The sequence below is a fragment of the Cinclus cinclus genome, chromosome 5 (assembly GCF_963662255.1).
Source record: "Cinclus cinclus chromosome 5, bCinCin1.1, whole genome shotgun sequence".
NCBI classification, from domain to species: domain Eukaryota; kingdom Metazoa; phylum Chordata; class Aves; order Passeriformes; family Cinclidae; genus Cinclus; species Cinclus cinclus.
Genome location: NC_085050.1, coordinates 42,416,476 through 42,439,514, shown reverse-complemented (window position 1 = coordinate 42,439,514; position 23,039 = coordinate 42,416,476). Strand labels below are relative to the sequence as shown.

The 23,039-nt window shown below is 39.7% G+C and overlaps 2 protein-coding genes across 2 annotated transcripts; one reads left to right on the top strand and one right to left on the bottom strand.

The window, feature by feature from the left end:
* Positions 1-388: 388 nt before the first annotated feature.
* ETFDH (electron transfer flavoprotein dehydrogenase) lies at positions 389-20,406 on the bottom strand. Its single transcript, XM_062493726.1, has 13 exons — positions 20,355-20,406; positions 18,278-18,424; positions 17,633-17,862; positions 16,686-16,767; positions 16,300-16,418; positions 15,903-15,980; positions 13,248-13,394; positions 11,371-11,511; positions 9,326-9,469; positions 3,965-4,133; positions 2,071-2,253; positions 1,201-1,422; positions 389-942 (listed from the first exon to the last, which is right to left on the bottom strand). Exons 1-13 carry the CDS (start codon positions 20,386-20,388, stop codon positions 779-781), a joined length of 1,860 nt encoding a protein of 619 aa, XP_062349710.1. The 5' UTR covers positions 20,389-20,406; the 3' UTR covers positions 389-778.
* A 257-nt stretch (positions 20,407-20,663) lies between these two features.
* C5H4orf46 (chromosome 5 C4orf46 homolog) lies at positions 20,664-21,155 on the top strand. The gene is made up of 2 exons (XM_062494044.1): positions 20,664-20,813; positions 20,909-21,155. Exons 1-2 carry the CDS (start codon positions 20,664-20,666, stop codon positions 21,062-21,064), a joined length of 306 nt encoding a protein of 101 aa, XP_062350028.1. The 3' UTR covers positions 21,065-21,155.
* The last annotated feature ends 1,884 nt before the right edge of the window (positions 21,156-23,039 follow it).

Sequence of the window (23,039 nt, the reverse complement as noted above, 5' to 3'; positions counted from 1 at the left end):
AGGTGATGCGGTTTTCTCTTTTTTTAAGCTGTAGGAACTTGTGTTTTGCAACTCAGGTATTCTTCTAATATGTAAAGCAAGGTGGTTGTTTTTACAGCTTAATAGTGCTTCCTAAGCAGCTTGGTTTCACACAAAACAGAATGTAGGCATTTTCATCATTACTATTAGAGCAGGTCTGATTTTTTTGTAAGGAATAAAAATGCTGGTAGACATAGAATGAAGATGCAAGTATCATTTTTTTAGAACCACTTTACAATAGGTATTGCATATTATCATCATCAGGAGAAAAAGACAACCAAAACTGTAAATTTGAAGTAAAATGTAACACTTTAAAGCAGTGACAATTTTCTAGACTGATTTATTTCCCTGACTGCCAGGTATGGTTACATGTAAATCATTCGACCTAGAGAGACAAAATACTTTTTTCAAGGTGGGTACTAAATTATTCCACCGTGCCCACAATTCTGGATATGGCTCCTGCTATCACTGAACTTCAGTAATAAATCCAAGATCCAAAGCTCCTTTGTCAGTCCCAATAAGAACTTTTGCCTGTCATACAGCTCCTGTAAAGAAGTCCTGTTTAAATAAGGCTAGGGTTTAACCTGAAGGCACCAACTTTCCATTTAATGCAACAGTCATATGTAAAATTCAGAATGGCACATTAGTATCAAACTCTTTTAACATTCAAGTCAGTGCTGCATATTAATTATGCTGCAGCATAAAATACTCCAACATATTTGTTGTTGATCAGAGTTCACTGAATAGCTCTCCTGTTAGTTTACATTCCATTATAAGCTGGTCCTCCTCCACCTTCAGGTACCACCCAGTTAATGTTCTGACTTGGGTCTTTAATATCACATGTTTTGCAGTGGACACAGTTCTGAGCATTTATTTGCAGCCTTGATCCTTCTCCTGTTTCCAGAGGAACATACTCATAGACTCCTGCAAAGAGAAGAACACTTTGCTGAACAGCTTCCCCCTGCATGTATACTCTACTTACCAGCAAGTGTAATGAGGGAAGTATATTACTGATGTGACTTAATTCCCTTCTAACATGTTTAACAGTTACTTAATTGCAAAAGTACTGCTAACATAGTTTGAGACCTGCAACTGAAGGACCTTCTGGGAGGAAAATCGGGATAGAATACTGGAAATAAGAGGCCAGGTTCTTCCTGAAGAACACACATTTTTGTTACCTACCTGCTGGACAAAATCTTTGCTCCGGTCCATCAAATACAGCCAGATTCCTGCTCACAGGGACGCTGTCATCTTTGAGAGTTAAATGAGCAGGCTGGTCATGTTCATGGTTTGTACCACTTAGAGCCACAGATGACAGGAGATCAAAACTGATTTTTCCATCAGGCTTTGGATATTCAATAGGAGTGCAGTCTTTGGCTGGCTTGAGCTGCGCAAAATCTGGTCCTAAATATATTTTTAATAAATTTCAGTATAGAATTATTGTGATTTGCAGTTACTCAAGAAAAATTAAACTAACCTGTTTTTAACTTCCCTTGTCATCAGAATAAAGTATTTCATAAAAGGTAGCCTTTTTCACAAGACAAAAATCTATACCAAGTTGTTGGGGGCTGGTTCTTTCCCTTGTCCCTCTGTGGAATTTTCCCCATTGTCATGCTAAGATACCTGTTGACTGGGCCCTGGTGACAAAGGGGGAGGGGAGAGAGGAGGGAAACCCCGTGAGATTCAAACATCCAGAAGAGGAAGCGGAAGGCTCTGGCTTGGCCCCATTTCCCATATCTTTGCCTGAGAGCTCCCTTAATTTCAAAACCATAATAAGGAAGGATCACATTTTTCAGTTCAAAGGGAGGCTTCTGCTTTCCTTAGCAAACACCTGTCTTTCAAACTAGGACACAAGTTATACTAAGCAGTGTTTTAATGTCTTAATTTACATTGTGTGGTAGCTAATATGACAGTCTGCTTCAATGCTTTATCATCCATTCCTTTTCTACAATTTAAGGCCTCACCAGTGGACCAGATGTGCACTAGCTGAAGTTAAGACCAGAAAAGAATGACATAAAATTTAGAATCTTCTTCAGGAGATAATGAAATTACCTGGATGTTTTAATGTCCATGGTTCCATTCCTCTCAGCAGCCAATAAAATATGCCCGTATATATCATTCCTCCATACACACCAAGTACACTATGGCAGGATGGTCGGATGTTTCTCACTGCATACAGCTCTTTCCAGACCCAGGACTTTTTCAGGTTCTCTTCATATTCTTGCACATCAAGTCCTAAGGCAGTACATTACTTGTTAGGTAACTACAGTACATCAAGACTATCCTTGAAATAAGAAAAACAAATGCTGAATAAAAGCAACTGCTAGCAATGAAATCAGCAAAATGAGAATTTCAGAACTGTAAGCTAGGAATATACTAGACAACGTTTCAGCCTCTTGAATCAAGAGACCTGTTTTGTTGACAGATATGTACTGCTCCTTTGTAGCCTCTATTAAATGAGCCACAAGCAACACTAAATTACCTCAGACCTCAGCAAATTATAATGTGGGAAAGCAGCTACTCAGTCATAGAATCTGAGTGCTGATCAGGACAGTCTGTGATCCAAAGCCAGGTCTGCATTTCTAATGTCAAGTTCAAAAGCTTTTTCCAAAGAAGTTTGGCAACCAACATCCCATTCCAGTAACTACAGCTATGGCCCAATGGGTAATGCCACTGCTAGGTAATTTCTTCCTTCATAATCAGCACACTCATGAGATATACCTGACTGCAAACTTTTGATTGAAACTCTTTGATTGTATTCTTTACAAGTACTAGAACATTTCACGCTTGACACATCTATCACAGTGCAATTAAAGTCAAGTAATTAAAAAATAATGTTTCTTCAAATGAAAATTATTTGAGAGTTTTCCCTTCACCATTCTCCATTACTACTATATAGGAATAAATGTTGTAAATAATCAGTTTTAAGCCCTGTTTATATATGAAGCATGCTTCAGTCTGTATTTCCTATAAAGCCCATTATTCCTGCAATGAGAAGAAAGTAGGCTGTAGTAGTCCAGTCTTGACAAGACTGGAAAACAGCATATAAAACCTGTCCATAATCAAACAAGAGTGGCACACTACCCATCAACAGTGTCCATAGTTTCAGATGGATTCTAACCATTTTAGCATGTCTCGTTGAAGTTTTAATCGTTCAGCACACCTCTGTATGGTGCATTTCAGCTCAATGAGAGCTCAGAGGCATGAATCTACCAGTACAGAAAGGAGATTTCTAAAATAATCGTCATGTGGAACCTGGCCATAGTGTCTCATCTTCATTCTAATTCCAATTAGAATTAGAAATTCTAATTCTCCCTCTCTCTCTCTCCAGACGTTATTAACAGATACAAGGGGACAACTAAGGCTTAAACAAATCACTACAAGGTGGTCAGGACCAGGTGATTACTACAACGTGCTTGTATTATGTATAAAATAAAATACACGTAGTCTCAAACTGAGACAACTAAAAGATTAAAAGACAGAAGAAAGGACTGAATGGAAAGAGCATCCTAAAAACAGTAAGAGCAAATTTGAAAGATCTCATGCTGTTTTGCTTGCATTTAATCTATTCCTCTTTGCTTCCTGTTTTGGCAGGCTTTCAGTAACACTTTCTGAATTATAAAGCACTATTTTTTATTGTGTTTGTAGGAATGAAACTATTCTTGTTTACTTATACAGAAAGCATAAGCTTACTTTTCAGATGGTCATTAGAGCTTCTAGCAGTTGGATCAATACTTAGGAATATATGAGTAAATATTAATTTCTTTCTTAAATAATTTGACATTATCAATAGTAAATAAACAATAAAATATACTATAAACACACCCATTTCATAATTTATTCACATTTCCAACTAATTCATTCAGCCACATTAATTACTGCTGTTAGCTGGTGGTTGTTCTAATTGAACACAAGGTAATTACAACTCAAAGTACAGTGATCTTACCTACTGTCTTTGATTGGAGATTTTCATTGATTAATTGACTAAAAATGGCTTCTGAAGCCAACATGCCACTTTTCATTGCAGTATGTGTTCCTTTGATCTTGGGAACATTCAGGAGTCCAGGACTGCAACCAATTAATAATCCACCTGGGAAGGTGAGTTTGGGTATTGACTGAAGAGAAAACAGAAAGAAAGGTGGTTGTTTTGTTCTTGTTTGTTAAAATGAAAATAACATTCTGGAAATTAAACTGGCATAAGGCTTGAATGTCATTTCCATTTTCAGATTTGGCATGTGCACTATCTAAACATACACCAGTTACTCCACTTATGGAATTTGAGCATAGTATGCACAAACACAGACACTCCACTTCTGCTGAGTATGAAAGTGACAACGTTTTCCTTATATCCTCTTTCCAGCTGCCTTATCTGCAGCAAAACTCCATGAGCGTCACCCACCGATAGAGTTTTCCTCCTTCAAACTCAAGTGAATTCTTTAAAATAAAAAAACCCATTTGTTTCCCTGATTTCCACACAGTAACTTGTACTCATCTCACAGTGCTTTTTTCCACAAATCTTTTTCTGTGAAACCGCACAATGCTATCATGCCTGTCCCCCTCCTTATTTTAGAAGCTGCTTACAGCCAACAAATTTATATATATTGGTGCAAAATCACCATCTTACTCCCATTCTTTAGGCATAATGTCAGAGTATGGTCAACTCACAAACCTAAGACAGCCAAGATGATTTGCAAATATCAGGTCAATAGTAGTATTACGTAGTATTAATATACTATGTTATACACCTATATTAACTAAGGAATACCTCAACCACCAAGGTGATTTTAGACCAGGAACAGCTTCAAAATGCAAACTGACTGCAGAACTTTGAGCAGAAAGCTCTGATCAAACCTAAGTCACAAATTGCTGAAGGTAAGTTTTGAACATATTCTTCCTCCAAAAGTCTTTAGTACTGAGCAACCTGTCTTAATCTAGAGTCCCACTTTTATTAAAACTGTAGGAAAGAATTAATTTTTCAGTAACCTAAATACTAAACAAGTAGTTGAATTTAATGAAAAATGTCCAAAAAGTATACCCCTTGGAATTTAAGAGAACCCAAACCAAAAGTTTTGTTTCTTTGTTTGTTCAATTGTTACATCTTTACTAGTCACATAGCAATCACTAAAAAAGTTGTATTACACAGCATTTCCTCTGTGTCTTGGGCAATTCGTTTAGTCAGAGATGTAGTGATTTGGTTCATAGGAAACCTGATTCAGGCTGAAAACACAATTACATCTTACTTTTCTAGGACAAGAAGTTTTAAGTTTAGCTATATAACATTATTTCAAAATGATTACGTATGTAGGATGTTTTCTGCTTTCACAGAAAACAGCCATTCTGTGTTATCTGTTAGGATTTAATGGTGTAGCACTGACATAAGCATCTGAATTGCATAGGAAGACGGCGATCAAGTGCATTTCTTCTGCAACCACTGTTTCACGTAGTATGAACATAGTAACCCAACATACTGCTGAAGAACAAATGAGATTAAAGATGAGTCATGTAACACAAAAGGTAGCACATACTGCAGCTTTGGTAGTAATTCTCATTATTAGTACTATGACACTTGGTGTCTGCTTTCACAGTCAGTGGAAGAAACACATCATGCCCCTGAGATGCAGACACAAAACAAGACGTTTTACAGAAGGGGAGACACCTGCTCCCTGCAGAGTCCTTCCTGCCAGCAGACAGGAAACCTCATTTTCTTCCTCCCTTTAGCTCAAATCAGGGCTTAAACTTAAATGGGTTGCCAATGATGCCTTGGGTTTTAGCTTTTTTATTTTTCAGATTCTCTGCTGCTTGGTGTGTAACTCTGAAACTTTATATTAGGTGTTAGTAAGTTCTCTTCACAGGGTAGCTAGACAAGAATCTCTTCCTAGCTAGAAAATCAAGGACAACTGGTACCCAAAAAGCAGAAACAACAGCAAAAGGAAAGGGTCAAGCCAGGGGGCTGAGACTTCATATCCTGCCTGAGGTTGTGGTTGGACAATTGACCCCAATATGTGGATGAACCAAAACTTATAAAAGTGTAAAAACTCGTGACCAGGATCCATCTTGCATTTGATTTGGGTGTAGCCCTGACCAGGCTCTTGCACTGCCCAAGGTGTATCCTTTCAATAAATACCTATTCCTTTTGCTCTGTCTAGTCTCTGCTCCTGATCAGCCTTTCCAGGCATCAGTTCTGGCAACCCAGAACTGGTATAAAGGTTTCTCCCTCTGATATTCATAGCATACATTGCTCAACAACTGCAACACCTTTTTTCCCCCACAATTCTTAACCCTTTCATAAGTTTTTCATAAAACAGAGGATGCATTGGAATTTAAGTGCTTTGTTTTGCAACTTCAATAAACATAAGAAATAGTAGCTACAGAGATTAAGTTACTAAATTCTGATCCTTCCTTCCACATATGTTAAAAAACACATACACTCTCTCTCTCCCCCTTCACTCTCTGCTAAAGACTGAAGATCATGGTCATAAGGTTATCTATAAAAAAAGCTGAAGTTGATGGTAACTCTATACACCATTTGATGCAATTCTGTTACCAGAATAAAAAATGAGCTACAGAATGACTTAAAAAAGAAAATATGCCTGGACTACAGTGATACCAATGTGTCAAACTGCTACAGTTATTAATCAATGCAACACATGCAAAAGAAGAGCTAACCTTAAAATTGTTCCTAAGTGAATCATCAATAAAGTTTTTTACTCAGCCTTGTATTAAAAAAAAGTCTTTTAAAAGAGTGACTTCATGATCACCTAGACAAACGTATCTACAGGAAAAAAAACCAAAACCACCACCAAAAAACCAACAAAGCAAAACATGCTTTTATATTAGGAACAATGCAAAGTAAGGACATATTGGTTTAAATCCAGCAAAGATGTCCAACGATGAGGTAGAGATGTGCAAGGTCTGTAGTTCTACTGTGTAACTTAGCACAATGCCTGTAAGTCACTTAAAAAATACTGTGTTCTTTGAGCTATAGATTTTGAGTATAAGGAGGGTGCAACTAAAACCACAATCTGGCTAGTTCACCAAAGCCAGAAATTCAATGACTGTGTGATAGAGAAACAAGTGCACAGGGTGGAAAAAGAAGGCCCTCTTGCATAAAGTCTAGATTAAAACATCTTATATTTTGCATTGTATCTGTGTTAATAATGGAGTGGCAATGGTTTTTGAAATAAGCCAGTAACATTGCTGTTTTACAATGTGATACAACATATTTCCACCACAGAATGGACAAAATCAATGCTCAGATTGATTAAATGTGCAGGATAGGTGTAATCAAGAAGTTGCTTCCTGAACCTATATGACTCTCTGCCAGGAATGCACACTGGTGTCAAGCCTAACTCCACACGACTGACAAGAGTGACATTGTGATGAAATTCCATTGTATTGCAAAAACAGGATGAAGCCACATTTATACTAAGAAGAGGTTCAAAAAGGAAAGGCAAAGTAGTCAGAGGGCAGAGTGGCATGGTCCCACACACAGGCTGCTTGCAGATCATGAATACTCAGCCTAGTTTTAAGGTCCAAACTGAAAGCAGTATCTGAAGATGGATCTGGGAATACAGAACATACTGCCATATCCTGTGTTTCAAGATGAGAAGCTAACAGGTTGAAAATACTTTAAAACTGTTAAATATAAAGTCCAGGCCACTTTTTTGCAAGCTTTTCCAGCCTTTTCAACTGACCTTAAGTCTTGATGAATATATTAAAAAATTTACCTTTTACACTACTTATGTTAACAAAATGAACAAACGATTCCACCTCTCAAGAAAACAGAAATTCAAAGTTGTGCATGAAAAAAACTCAACATATTTGTACTTGAAGAAGTAAAGATTTACTTGCCAAACTACATTACAATTTCCACACCATCAGTGACTTAAGGCTCAAGCACTGAAAGGGAGTTCCTTTTGCTGGGATACACAAGTCCTTTGGAAGACCCCACAGGAACAGATCAGTGGTACTACCCTGTCTTCCCAAAGATTCCAGGCAAAACAAAAGATTTTATGTGGCATCTTTGCTGCTGAACATACTTGACTGAAATATAAATTCCACTTCAATGACTGCACATAGCTTGGACAAACACTCTGCTGCATAAAAAAACTCCCTGGATGTATGGGCTCAGAGAATGTTGGTGAATGAAATCACATCCACTTGACAGCCAGTCATTAGTGGGGTTCCCCACGGCTCAGTACTGGAGCCAGATCTGGTTAATATCTTTATCGATATTAAGAGGATTGAGTGCATCCTCAGTCAGTTGGAAGGGAGCACAAAGCTGTGTGGGAACACTGATCTGCTGCAGAGGGATTTGGATAGGATGGATCTACGGACCAAGGCAAATTATACTGACATCCAGTAAGGCAAGTGCTCTGTCCGGTCCTTGAGTTACAACAGTCCCAGGTAGTGCCTTAGGCTTGGGGCAGTGACTGGAAAACTGCCCAGCAAAAGGAATGTGGGGAGTCCTGCCAGCTGAACATGAGGCAGCATGTGGCCTGGTGGCCAAGAAGGCCAGCCAATGACATCCTAGCCTAGATCACAAATAGTGTGGCCAGCAGGACCAGGGCAGTGATTATTCCCCTGTAGTCAGCACTGGTGATGCTCTATCTTGAATTATTTGTGCAGTTTTAGGCCCCTCACAGGACACTGAAGTGCTGGAATGTGTCCAGAGAAGGCCAACAGAGTTCAAGCAGGGCCTGGAGCTCAGGTCTTATGAGGAACAGCTGAGGGAGCTGGGGATGCTCAGTCTGGAGCAAAGGAGGCTCAGGGGGGACCCTATTGCTTCCTACAACCACCTGAAAGGAGGGAGCACTGAGGTGAGGATCAGTCTCTTCTTCCGAGTAACAAGTGACAGGAAGAGAGGAAAGTGGCTCAAGTTGTGCCAGAGGAGGTTTAGATTGGATATTAGGAAAAGTATCTTCATGGGAAGGGCTGTCAAGCACAAGCTGCACAGGAAAGTGGTTGAGTTGCCATCCCTGGATAAGACATAGATGTGGCACTTAGGGACACGGTTTGGTGGTGGACTTAGCAGTGATGGACTAGTTATTGGACTCAATGATGTAGATGGTCTCATCCAACTTAAATGTTTCTATGATTCTGTATTTCATGTAGAAAGTCAAGTGAATATGTCAGAAGATTTTCAGTATCACAGAGCCTAAGTCTAGCAAATCACAGCAGCCAGTACCCAGCAAGACAAGGTTTTTCTGTCCAGCAAAACATTTGGTATAGCATGCAACACAAATATATAGCACTAAATACATGGCTATAGAGAACTCAAAGATAAAAACATTGTGAAAAAAATTACCTGGATACCACCTTCATTTAATGCTCTGGCGCCATAGGCGATCCTAGTTCCACCCTCCAAAGTAGGCTGTACACTAGGATGGTGCTTCCACCTCTGAAATTCCCTAAATGGATTTAAATAGGGATTTTGATAATCTAAACCCACCTTAAAAAAAGAAAAAGTGCACATTAATAAAAATAAGGAAAGACATTTCAACAAAAAATTTGAAATTAAAACAATTACATATTACCACATCAAGTCTTTAAGTCTATTTTATACTAAAGCAACCTCAGGATCTTTCTACTTAAACTAATGCCAAAAATACATTCTATTAATGGTACAGCAGAAGCAAATCTGCAAATTTGCTGCTACAAGTCTGCTCTTATCCCTACCTGAAAAATGGAAAATATTTAATTGCATTGTAACCTCCTTTCAGCTGTCTTTGATATTAAAAGGATTAGGCATAATTAAATGAGCGGGAATAGCAGCAGAACTTGTTTTAAATTTGTATTTCATACTTCTGCCTTAAAAAAGCTGAAAAAAGAGGTAAGCAATTATTTTTTGATTGTTATATCCTTGTGCCCTCATACTTTAAACAGTTCTTCAAATGGTTTAGTAGTCAATTATAATTTCCAATTAGGAGAGCCATTGTAATAAAGCACAAGGGAGCAATGATGAAAGCAGAAAATGGGGTAAAAAAGATTGCCAGTGGGCTGGATGCCCAGGATTCTTATGTATTTGATAGTTTGCCCAAATATATAATCTGCATTTCCCATTTTTAAGACACTCTTAAAAAGAATTCTCTTGTTGAATTTTTCCCTTTTGAGAAAGGGATTATTTCTGGCTCCTGTGAGCTTTATTGGAGATAAGTAACAAAATACATCATGAGTCAGCAGCAATCAAGACTTTGGTATCTGTGGCAACTCACTGCTTTTAGGGCAGTGCTTGCATCTGCATTGCTGACAAGACAAAATTAATGAACAAATTTCAAAATAAGGGTAAAATAACCCTACTACAGGAATAATCTCAGACTGAAATAGGTATAAAGTTCAAAGACAAAAAAAGTGATTGCGTGTTCACATAGAAGTTAATTTTTTTCTTCCCTCTGGAGGGAATATGAACATTACTGATTACCTACCATTCTCTGTGAGAATCAGAGCTCTCAGCCCTTCTAAAATCAAGTAATTTGAACATCTACGTATTAATTCCAATACTGGAAATCTGTACAGGACAAGTATGTGCGTATGAGAAAGCGAACAAGTTTTTTTCAATGCTTCTTACAAAACAGACAAATATAGTGTGTTTCCACACACTCTATAATCCTTCTGAAATCTAGGAGACAGAAGTGTCAACACCTGTGTTGAAGAGGGTGCACAGGGCAAATAGTGCACAGGATAAATAGTGAATTTTTCATTTTGAACTGTAGGTGATAAGAGAATATTTCCAGTCCTTACTCCTTGCATCACCTGGCTGCCAGAATGACACCAGACTATCTCTAGTGATCTCACCACTTCTGACAAAGTGGCAATAGGCAGGAAGAAGCTGCCTGCCCAATTCAGAAATGCAGCTGCTAAAGAGGGCAATGCCAATAGGGGTGGAGAATACCAAAAACAAACTGAAGAGCTCAGAAATTAAAGGGACATTGCACTGCAGTGCTTCCACTTTATATGCTTCTCTCAAAAAACGGAGTTACACACAAGGTTCTCACATGAATTAGGAAATGTAACTGTACAAAGTGCATGTAATTTAGATTTCCTAACTTACCAGAATTTTTTGAGCACAGTTTTGATTAGTCATTTGGTTTTGCCATTACCAAAATTTGTTTGGTTTGTAAAGAAATTATTCATACTTCTTCTAATTGGTCTCAATAAAAGACACTGGATTAATGACATTAATATGAAAAATTAGCTTTCCCTAGTATGGGCATAAGCACACTTAAGATTGAGAAAGGACTAAATTTGGTATGTTCCTATTCGTGTACTTTACACTTTCTCAGTAAAACAGAGAACAGAAACTGCATAAAATAAGATGAAATAGGCAAGAACGAAAAAACTAACTTCACTTACCACAAATCCAAGAGCAACTAAAGGCTCACGCTCGTTTAAGTGATAAAGAAAGGATCCTCCATATGTATGTCTGTCTAAAGGCCAGCCTACAGTATGCTCCACTCTTCCTGGTTTCCATTTCTTTTCATCAATAGTCCATAACTGAAATGAAGATGACCAAAAAATTACTTCAGATTGCAAAGTAACAGCCTTTCAATAATATATTAAAAGACAAACACACAATTACATATAGGAGAAATTTAATTTACTCCTATGAGCAATGCAAAACTACATACAGCAAAATACCAACTGTTCAGTATAGTTTTCTGCATTACCATTTAAGATTTTCCCAATACCTCTCTCTTTAAATGCTGTGTATCAGAAAATGTGACTGAGACTCCAATACTACACCCAAAATTTTCATTCAACCACAAGATTCCTAGTATCAGTGACTTTGACAGATGCTTATGCCACAGAATGAAATGCTTATGTTGACTTTTTTCTTTAAAGTATTATTTTTTTCATATGATTCTATGAATTATCTTGTGAGTTTTTCAAAGTCAGGACAAACCAGTATTGCCTGAGTTGATGTAAATATTTTCTGTCAAGCAAACTGTCTCATCTCTGCTGTCTCCTACACATTTCCAGCACTTCACTGACCCATGATAAACTCAGAGAAGCATTTTCATGTTTTCAGGAGTGAGTCCATTTTCTGCTCATTTCACAAAACATCTCTGCACCGTGGTACATGCCAAGCACAATCTAATGACAGGAGGGCAGCTGAGCACTGCTCAAGCACAGAGGGCACATCTACAATAATGTTCCAGTTTAGATTAAAGAGCATGTTTTTGAGCGGGTCTTCTGATTCCTCCCACTTACTGTGCTTTGACTCACATCATACAGCAGACACAGAAGGCATAAACTGGATTCCTTCAATGTACACTTAAAGATGGGGTCCTAAAAATCCACCTAAAGCATTCCAGTCATGAAAGGGCACTCAGTCTAGATCACAGCTAGTCCAAAGTAAAAATAACCCTGAGGCATGCATAGTACAGATATCAGTTTATCAGCACAAACTACTTCAGATCCACTCCTACTGGACTGCACCATTTGCTAAAGCAGACACAGTCTCATCTGGAAGAAAGGGAACTCTACAGGAAAAGCCTTCTTTAATGATAATTTCAGTATTAGAACTGTAACTAAGATTATGTCATATTTACAGAGTGGTTATTCTCCACAGAAGTGTAAACTTACCATTTAACAAATATTTGTAGCTCTAAGCACATACTAAAGTAATAAAAAATGTTATAGTCAAAACTCTGAAATAATACAGCTAAAATAATACAGCTCTTTTTAATGAGTGATATTTCCTGAATATAGGTTTTTTTTTAAAAAAGGAAACCTCATTCCCACCCCAATTTTTTATGCCAAATGAAGGGAGGTAAAGGCCTATCCAGGTGCTTCAGAGACCATGACTCACCATCTGAAATAGCCCTCCTCTCTCTTTCACTAACATACAGAAAAGCCTATGGAAAGTATTTTCTTCCTTCCTTATGTACTAAATACCCCCCCCCCCCAAAATCAGGCAGCACTTTCTCATTTAATACAAGTATGGAAAACAGATTTCACAAACGACTTTAATTTGAAAATCAACAGAATAGATTCACAGGTACCTCTAGTTATAACAGATACAAGAGAAGCAGCAGCTGAAATGAACAGTCATGACATTCATGGAGCATCTGCTGTGATCAGCTTCAGAACAGCAGATTCTGAAGTCTGAAAGTGTAACTCAAATTCTTTAATTCCTATGTCTTACAAAAATTAGCCAGAAAGCAAACAGAATCTACTTTAAACTCTTACAGTATTTTCTTTAATTGTTAAAATTATGCAACCAATACCTCTTTCAATCCAATGCCATAGCTCTGGGGCTGACAATTCTCCCTTAGATTGTACTTTTTGTATAGCTGTTTGGCTAGATGTCCATGACAACCTTCAGCAAAGACTGTCACTTTAGCATGGAGTTCCAAGCCTCTTTCAAAGGTAGCCTGCAAAAGTACAGCATTTCATCAGCAGTTAGGTCTGCGCAGCTCCAAACCCACAGCAAGAAAATGGAGAGTAATAAAGTGATTTTACACTACTTGGTAACACACCTCAGAACCTATAAACCATTGCAAATTATGGTTCTAGTTCAGCTGTCTTTTCCCCTTAACCATGACGCAAGTCTGGCAAGTCTTGGAAGGGGATTCCAATAAAACAGCCTCACAGTGAATTGCTACTTGTCACTGAAAAAGAGAATCTTTCCAGATCAGAGGGCACTTATTTCAAATCTGCTCATTCACAAGGTGCAAAGGAACGCAAACAAAGAATCTTTACCTGTAACCTCACACCTTAATTTTTGCTCATGAAGTCACATTACAATAAAACACTGTGTGTGTGTCTCAACACACATGACATAGACTAGACAGAACTACCATATCTGAAAAACCTGAATCACCCCTGCTCCCGAAAGGACCCACTCTTTCAGAATAATGACATTACTCCAATCTGGCATGTTAAAACATACAATAAAATTAAACTAAATATAATACAACAATAAAAAAAACTCATTAAAAATTCCTCCGATGAGACTGAGAACCAGGTAAGGGGAACTGGCGTACTGCTGTATGAGTACATCACCTGCATCTGGGAGCACACTGGACAAGAATATAGATTATGTTTAAAAATTTTTTAGAATGAAAAAAAGCTTGATTTCAGTTAGAAAGTTTAACGTTGAAAAAGACAAAACAGTTTTGGATGAAGCTCTCCAGAACCAAGCCATCTCTAAGTAAACCAGCATAGGTCAAAAGAAGCTTACTGCTTTGGTTTTGAATTGTCTCTCAGGTGCAATCTGCTTGTACCTTACAAATGAAAATGTTCCCTCTAGTTGAGAATTATATTTAAACAGTAGTCATAGGATTTTGTGTATTTTTTTCTATTTCTGATTGTCGATGTGAACGTGAATTAATTTTACAAAATACTAAACAAAAGTTACCTCTTGAATATATAGTGTCCACTTTGAAGTGGCTTAATATAAAATTAACTAACTACAACTCCACATTGTAAATATTAATTAAAACATTCATTAATTTGAAACATTTCAGTAATGTGACAAGAGTTGTATTTCACAGTTGACAGCTTTCTCCAGTATCTACACAAGAATCAATGCAACTTTCTACAATGTATTTTTACCACTGTCATTTTTACTTGGTTGCTGCCGACTGCAAGGTGAAAATCTATTAACGAACCACAGTCTATTTGATTAGGCTCTGCATAAACACATTTAAGATATTCTTGCCCTGGAGGTTATACAAACCACATCTATTTACCTGAGCCTTTATGCACTGGAGGTAGTACCAGCTGACTTAAGTGACAGATTAATACTTGAATTTAGTGCAGTAAAAAAGCTGCAGTAGAGGCAAACTCATTATGTACATTAAAGAAATAAAGAGACACATTCTCCCAGAACAAATGGGGGAAAAAAAAGGAATCTATGTTTTGGGGATGTTAAGAAACACACGTAAAATTTTTCCTTCCCATCTTAAAACAAACTCAAACTCCCAATGAAGCTTCATCACATCAGGAGCTGTACTCACTACTTGTGCCACCTTCTGGACAAAGCATGCACTGGAAAACAAGAGTGTGTCCATCACCGACAGCAGATACACATTATTACACTGGAAAAAATACATTACTCCTCCACTGGCTATTTTCTCAAAAGAAGAATGACTCTTTTCTTCTCACTCCCTACCTTAAATGGGGAAAAATAGCCCATACTTAATGTGAAAGTGAATACCTCTTTGAAACTCTAGGAAACTAGAACAAAACTTTATAAAAAAAAGAAAGTAAATGTTAAGAAAAAAACTTGTACTTCTAATTTATATAGTCAAATAATTCTGTGTGAAAGTTGTTCCAAATAACTCTGAGGTGCCACATTCTCCCAACGTATTACACAGGGAAACAGCACACTTAGGGCAGGTTCTGGATTCCACTGAAAAAACAGAAGTCCAAGTCTGACACTTAGGGCAGATAGTCACCTCCTGGATGCAGAAACAGACTCCACGTGTACTTTGCCCCAACTAGGTAGACAGATTGTCAGCAAGTGCAGCTGCAGCTGTATATATGAAGGAAACCAAACCAGCCAGAAGCACACTCTCTTACGTTGCTAGTTACCAGATGGACTACAGCTTTCTATTTCACCTTTAGATGCTTTTTCCAGGAGCTCCTGGAGTTCTTTCCCTTGTTTCCAGATTTCACATATACCAAAAAACACTTAACACAATCTCCTTCACAACAACCTTTCTGGAAAGGCTTTTTCTACTAATCTCAGAAAAGTTTTACAATGTTCTGAGACCAGAACTTTCACAGGTAATCAATCCAATTAAATAGAGAGGGAGGACAGGTACTGAATTTTGCAACTTTTCTTATGCTGCAGCAAGTCTACTGATGGCAGTAGAAGCAGATGTATCACATTTTCCGTAATTAGACCCCTAGCTAGAGGGAAGATAGATACTTACTTTAGGTGCTCCATCCTTCTGAATGCCTACATCATTAGTTGCTATCCCTTTCACACTACCATCTTCATGAAAAAGTACCTTGAGAAACATTTCAACAAACAAACAAATAAACAAACATTGTAATGAAACTGTACTTCAAATCTATTCATTAAAAGTCATAAAGCAGAACTTCTAAGCACTATGACTTTAATGGTCAAACACAAAGATTATGTATTCTTTCACATACTGTATGATACATTCGTACTTTTCTGGATCTGAGCCAGTGAATTTAGACAGACAAACGGTTTTCACAATACTATCAGTTAAAAGGAATGTTGCGCATGTACAAATCATCATGACTGCACTGAAGGGGGTTCCAAAGACTCTTTTCATAAACACACACTGATGTCATTAGTACCTCAGCTGCTGCATAGCCTGGATATATCTCAACGCCCAAAGCTTCTGCTTGTTCACCTAGCCAACTCACAAGATGGCCCAGACGTACTATGTAATTTCCATGATTAACCATTGGAAGTCCTAGGCAAAAAAAACCACATGCATATAAAACATCAGACATTAAGCAAAATAACCAAAGCTGTGTACAGCAGATGTCCCATCTACAGCTACTATCTTGAAGGTAATCTCATGTGTTATCAGAGCCATCAACTACACAGAGTGTATCACTGTAACCTATTATATTCTACATACACTTGCTGCACTACACTGAATCAAACTTGTTTTGATTCATGGAGAAGTTAAAAAAGACACAGAGGGAGCTGACTCTTCTCCCTCACTCAACTTTACCTGGAAGAATTGGCACTGGAATTCTAGATGTCTCTGTTAAAATTCCAAATTTGTCTTCAGTTACAGGAGTATTAAGTGGAGCCTACAAAAAATAAAATAGAAGAAGTAGAGAATTATGTTTTATTAGCCAATCCAACAGAAACAACAAAATTAAACAACTAAACTGGAAGTCAAGTACAGGTTTAGTACAACACTTCTATAAGAAGGTATCACAAGGGAGAAGATAAAGTACTTTATGAGGTAGTCATCAGTCAAGAATCAACAACACAACTACTGAGGTTAAAAAAATATGGCTTTGCAAATAACATCTACTGTACACAGGCTTGCAATATTTTAGACCAATTTTTAAAGAAGGCAGCTCAACTAGCAGATTTATCACCATAAGGCAGCGTTGACGGCTGACTTCTTGCAGCTCTCAGGTGATAGTAGGCAGCTGGCTGCAAGTCAGATGGCTGTTCTGGGACCTCCCTCCCAAAACTATCTCAGGCCTTTGTTACACCACAGTGTCTGCACAGAAGTCTGTGTACTCTGTGCCATCTCGATGAAGAGCTATTGTACAGATCCAGCAAGTTTATAATTGGTAAGGTGCCAAACATCTTCCTGCTTGTATACAGGAGCTAGATTTTGCACAAAGGCAGCAAGTGCAGGGCACCCCAGGCTGCACCAGACATACTGTGTATATGCAAAATATATATATGTATATTTCTGTGTATCTACAGAAAAGGGCAAATGCCACAGCTTATCTGTGTAGACAGAAAACTTTTAGCATTGTTGAACTACAGGAAACAGACTAAAAATAAGGAACCCATTTTTGTTTTGTTCCATCGATATATTTTAAAATGGGGCTAATTACTAACAGTACCAGGTACCAACTCATACCAGAATCAGTCAGACATAAAGTTCATTACCGTCTAGTAAAACTTCAGTGTTTACATGTTCATACATACCCCTCGCTCTTTCCAGTCTGGAAAGAGCTCTTCTAAGGACCTTGGCTCAAGACAAGCACCAGACAACGTATGTGCGCCAATCTGAGAAGCCTTTTCCACCAGGCAAACACGCACTTCTTTGCTGTGCTCAGCAGCCAACTGTTTAAGTCGAATGGCTGCAGAAAGGCCTGCAGGGCCTGCTCCAACAATGACAACATCGGCTTCCTCTGCAAATCTTTCCATGTTTACACCTTAAATAGAAAAAAATGGTAGTAACATAAGCGAATCTCCAATTTCTTCCAACCTCTCTCTCACTAAACCTAAACCCTCATGGTAAGAACAACTGAAATAACCAAGCAGATACATACTGAACAGAACTAAATCTTGTTGCGAATATCACTAAACCAAAAGCTGTTTGCATATTTTCTGTATGAAAACAAGCATTAAGCTTCTTCTGATACTGTTTTATAGCACTAAAGACACTCATTGTGAGATAGCAAGCAAAATTTTAATTTGAAATATTAGTCCTGTATTTAAGCATAGAGAATTTCCATAAAGAGAAAAACACAGCAACACATTTTAGTGTAAAGACACTAAAACTCAAGACAAAAAACTCAGCAATTACAATAATAATAAAGCAGCTTTTAAAGAATGCAATGTGTTTACCTTCCCATCGTTTGTCTTTGTCCCGAGGATGAACTGTGTAATGTGTAGTTATGCGAGGCACAGAGGCACTAGAAGCACATCGTGAGACATGCAGTGATAGAAGGCAATCTTTCTTTATCAGCCTTAGAGCATGAAAGCACTGACGTGCTGCAAAAAGCAGAAATAACTTTGTCAAATCAGTAGTTTTCCAAATTATTCAAAATTTCAGAGATGCGAGTAGTACAACAAATATGACAGCTTCCCCCTCCCAAAGGATACCAGGTGATATGAAGATGAGGAACAATAAACACAGATTTTAAAATTTTCAGTTAGGAGGATACAGTGTAATTTTTTTATGGGGGAAAAAAAAAGGAAGCTTCCCTTTTAAGCATTCTTTATTCAGCACACAGGCCAGCCATGCACAGCTGACACAGGATAATAGGCATATATGCAGGTGAAACACATTTTAAGGTCTGATTTAATTTTGAACTTCAAAAGGTTTCTTTCAGACTGCATTAAAAGTGACCAAACAATGGTAGAAACAGGAAATGCAAGTTCAGCTCTGACATCTTAACACATGTTGAGACACACAACTTGGGCTACTAATATAAGACAGTTCATCTAAAGTACATGCTGTGGTCTAGAGTAAAAGCACAGACTTGAACCCAAGTGTGCTTAGCCAGAGCTAGAACAGTAGATACAGGTAACCTTTACCTTTGCTGCAAATATAGTAATTGTTGCGAGAACAAATCGGAATTTCTTTGCAAGCAAAGGGATGAAAAATAAAGTTTCAAATTCTCAAACTAGGACTCTTTTCAGAGGGCTATTACATATCATAAATTTCCTCTTTTAAAAACAAATAATAAATGTGTGCAATTTGCAATTAAAAAAAACCTATTAATGGTTAGTATGAAAACTAGTCATAGTTAAAAGGTCTGTCCATCAATGTACCTTGACTAATAATTTTCCTTAATAAATTCTCTATTCAGGGATGAAGAAGAATACCATATTTAAAGTGGAGCATTTTTGTAAAACTACATAAATAACCGGCATGCTATGACTGAAATGCTTAGTTGAGAATGGTAATTGGCAAGGCCAGCACAAGCACCGTGTGTCATAACCCTGCCTGGTGACACTATAGGCAAGGTAGCAAGTATTATCCACGCTGGTTCCTTAAGAGGAATTCTATACCTAACTAACATAATATAAAAGCTATTCTCATACAACCTCATGATTCTTAAGTTAACCTTTGCCTGCAACCAGGGAGGATCTGAGAACAAGTACTCTATAAGGCTGATAACAACTACATCCATACATATATATGATGAAACTTTAACTTAACCTTCAGGTTTGTTTTTTTTTATTTGGCCATAACGGATGGTACTAAGACTTACACAGCATATTAAAAAAAAATAAATCATTTTGCACATACGCAAAGGAAGTGGCACTCTGCTCGAACACATCTGACAATAATCAGATGAGGCGGGTGCAGACGCTGGACAGGCAGACTCTTCCCCAGCGAGCGCACAGTGCCTGGGCCACGAGACTACCGAGAGCTCACGGACTCGGAAAGCGATGGGAAACGCCTGCACGAGCCAGGCAATCCCCAAGGAGAAACTTTGCGGCAACTCTTTAGTAACAGCTGTCGGGATGCTGTCTTCACAACTACCTCCCAAGTAAGGGCACTCGTTCCACTGCTTCATTTCACCCCTTAAAGCAGGAGACACCTAGCGTCGCTCAAAACACCCGCTCATCTTTCCACGCACCCCGCCTCAGGTGAATAACCCAGGTCAGTACCGCAGAGCTGGGGCGCGGGCAGCGCTCACGCACAGCGCTGTCCTCCCGCCTTCGGCCGCACAGAGGCCCCTGCCAGGGGGAGCCACGGGGTCCCCGCCCGCCGGCCCCGCTCCGACCCCGCGTCCTCCCGGACACCGGCACGACCCAGCCGCGACCTTTGCTCTGCCTCGGCGCCGCGCCAGCCGCCGGCCGCACACGCCGCGCCGAGCGGCCGCCCCGGCCCAACCCGGGCCGGGCCGGGCCGGGCCAGCCCAGCTCAGTCCGCGGCCCCGGGGCCCTTCAGCCAGGCTCGGCGCGTTACCTCGGCCGGCGGACGGGCAGCAGTAGAGCAGCATCGCAGCGGCCCTCGGGCACTCTCCCCTTCCCGCAACCGCCCGGCGCACTCCCGCCAGCCTCGGCCCCGCCGCGCCTGCGCACCCGGCCGCGGCTCGGTCCGCCCCGTCCCGGCGGCAGCACTACAGCTCCCAGAGCTGCCCTCGGGGGCGGCGGGTGCGGCCTCTGGTAACCCGTCCGCAGCCCGGGCGGCGCTCGGCGGGAGAGGGGCCGGGCGTGCCGTGGGCGGTGCTCGGGTGGGAGGAGGTGCTCCCGGCGCGGGAGAGCCGAGCGGGACATGGCCGAGGCGGAGCTGCTGCCGCCTGAGGGATCGCCCGGCGCCGAGCCCCGGAGGGTCCGCGGCGGGAGCGAGGGGTCGGGGCCACCGGAGCTGCCCGGCGGCGACAAGCGGCAGCTGCTGGAGGAGGTGGAGATGCAGATCGGGGACGTGAGTGCGGCGCGCTGCTCTCTCGGCGGCGCTGGGGCCCCCTCGGGGACGGTACCGGGCGCCGGCGACCCCCAACCTCTCTGCCGTCCCTCCAGGCCGCCTTCTCTCTGGCGAAGATCCTGGAGGCGACGTCGGCCGTGTCGGCCCAGGTGGAGGAGCTGGCCACCAGGTGCTCGGAGAACGCCCGGTTCCTCAGGACGTGGCGGGATCTGCTGAGGGAGGGCTACGAGTCCCTGAAGCCCAGCGGCTGAGGCTGGCCCTGCCCGCCGAGCCGCCCGCTCGGCCCGGTCTGCGGCGGGGCTCTTGGACCGCCTCCTTTAGGGAGCTCACGTGGAGTTCTGTTTTCCCCCAGCGTTCTTTTACCAATACTTGAGGGCCCTCATATGGATTTTTTATGTTAGTCTACCGAACAGAAAAACTTTGTTTAGGGAATCACTTTTGACTTTCAGGTTCTTCATAGAAGCTCAAGCGATCTCAGTACTCTCTTTTTTCTTTTCTCTCTTTCGTGCTAACGTGGTAAATTCAAAGTTAGTATGTGTGCTACATTCACAACTCATTACTGGGAGGGAAGTGGTGTCCTGTGAGGAAGAATTGTCAGCCCTTCTTTTTAAGAGCAGTCAACAGCAGAAACCCTGCCAACCCCAGAGAAACTTCAACTAACTTCAGTTTTTTGTTACACACGTATTTTCTTCACATTGAGTCTGGGATAATGGCAAGTTAAGGTTTATTTATGAGCTGTAGAGAAGTCCTGTATCCCAAACCTTACTATTTTTAGCAATTTTTACTCTTCTGTAAAGCTGTAGATTAGTTTTTGCAAGATTTTTTATTACTGCAAACAATTTTACCGTATGTTTTATTGTAATAAAGTGCCTTATGATGGACCACGTATTTCTGCAGGGTAGAAGTTTACCATTGTTTACTGACAGGATGGATTATTTTGAACTGTAAGTAAAAGCTTCCATTAGTTAGAAAAGAACCTGTGACATGTATTCTCCCATCACGGGGGAAGCACTTCAGAGCTTTTTCAATATTTGGTTCTATTTTTCATCTTTGCCTTAAGCAGTGACTAGTTTGATAGTCTAGAGCTAACTGTTAATAGAACCTTTTGGTCTGAAAGATGGCTTGTCTGTAATCTGTCCTGACACTTTTGTACCTTTACCAGGCATTGTGGAAAAAAGTTATGCTGAGATTCAATGGCAGGCTGCTGGAGAACGTGACTGCCACGACTTGTTAGCAGGCCTTGTTTGAGAAAGACCCACTGTAGTTTGCTTATCAAAGCAAAAAATAAAGCTGTTGCAAAAATTCTGAAGTATTGACTATTATTGTGTTACTGATAGAAACAAAGGTTACAGTGAATATAACCATAATCACATGTAGTGAAAAAGAAGTAATGACAAGGTCAGGGATCCTTGCATATCTCATCAAGGCAGTTACAGTCCTTGAGAGGGCTTGGTCCCTCAGAGTGAGGAAGTCCTTTTGAATCTATCTAATTGTCCTAGTTAAAGGCAATCCACATGGCAGCATTTTGCTTAGGTGTTTGTAACCCCCACAACCCGAAATGTTGCAAAACAGCTTAGAAAATAAGTAATTTTGTTCAGCAGATAATATTTTATTTCAGTAGGACATACAGTAGTGGAAACAAGATGCTTAACAATCTTCACTTTCAAGATAATCCAGAGTTCTGTAAACAGTTGAAGTGTGAGTCACACTTTTTCAAAATTCTAATTCTTATACTGTTAAGAAGTTAAATGCAAACATTGGAAATATCTTTTAAATATTTTCAAGTCAATGCAAAAAAAAAGCGCTTCTTTTTACCTTTTTGGACTTCTAGGCCATCAGACTGAATACGGTACTGAAAGAAGAAGGGAAGTTGTAATAATTCATAATAGAAAAGATTCTCTTCAGTAAGAATGTGTGAAGGAACTGCCTCTAGGGGATTGTTTCAGATGGGATATTTTTTATTTTACCCTTGTAATTCTGGGAAGTAGAATAATGCTTTGAAAAGTGCTGAATAGCTGTGGTCTTTAAATTACTTTAACTATAATGCATCCTGTCATGTATAAAGCAATTAAAATGTAGATATCATGATACTGATTAATACTGATCATTTTCCATTTGACTATCTCCCTTGTACATAGAGACACACCTTAAGACTGAAATTTGTTAGAGTCTGCAAACTGTGGTGAGCTACTTTTGGTAGCCTATTAAGAAAAGTGAGGAAAAAAG

Coding starts and splice junctions, on each gene's coding strand:
- ETFDH (XM_062493726.1), bottom strand. CDS start 20,388: ATGCTGCTCTACTGCTGCCCGTCCGCCGGCCGAG. Junction 11,512..13,247: donor ATGGCATTGGATTGAAAGAG/GTATTGGTTGCA, acceptor TCTTCATTTCAG/TTATGGACTATTGATGAAAA. Junction 2,254..3,964: donor TCTCCAATCAAAGACAGTAG/GTAAGATCACTG, acceptor GTACTGCCTTAG/GACTTGATGTGCAAGAATAT.
- C5H4orf46 (XM_062494044.1), top strand. CDS start 20,664: ATGGCCGAGGCGGAGCTGCTGCCGCCTGAGGGATCGCCCGGCGCCGAG. Junction 20,814..20,908: donor TGGAGATGCAGATCGGGGAC/GTGAGTGCGGCG, acceptor CCGTCCCTCCAG/GCCGCCTTCTCTCTGGCGAA.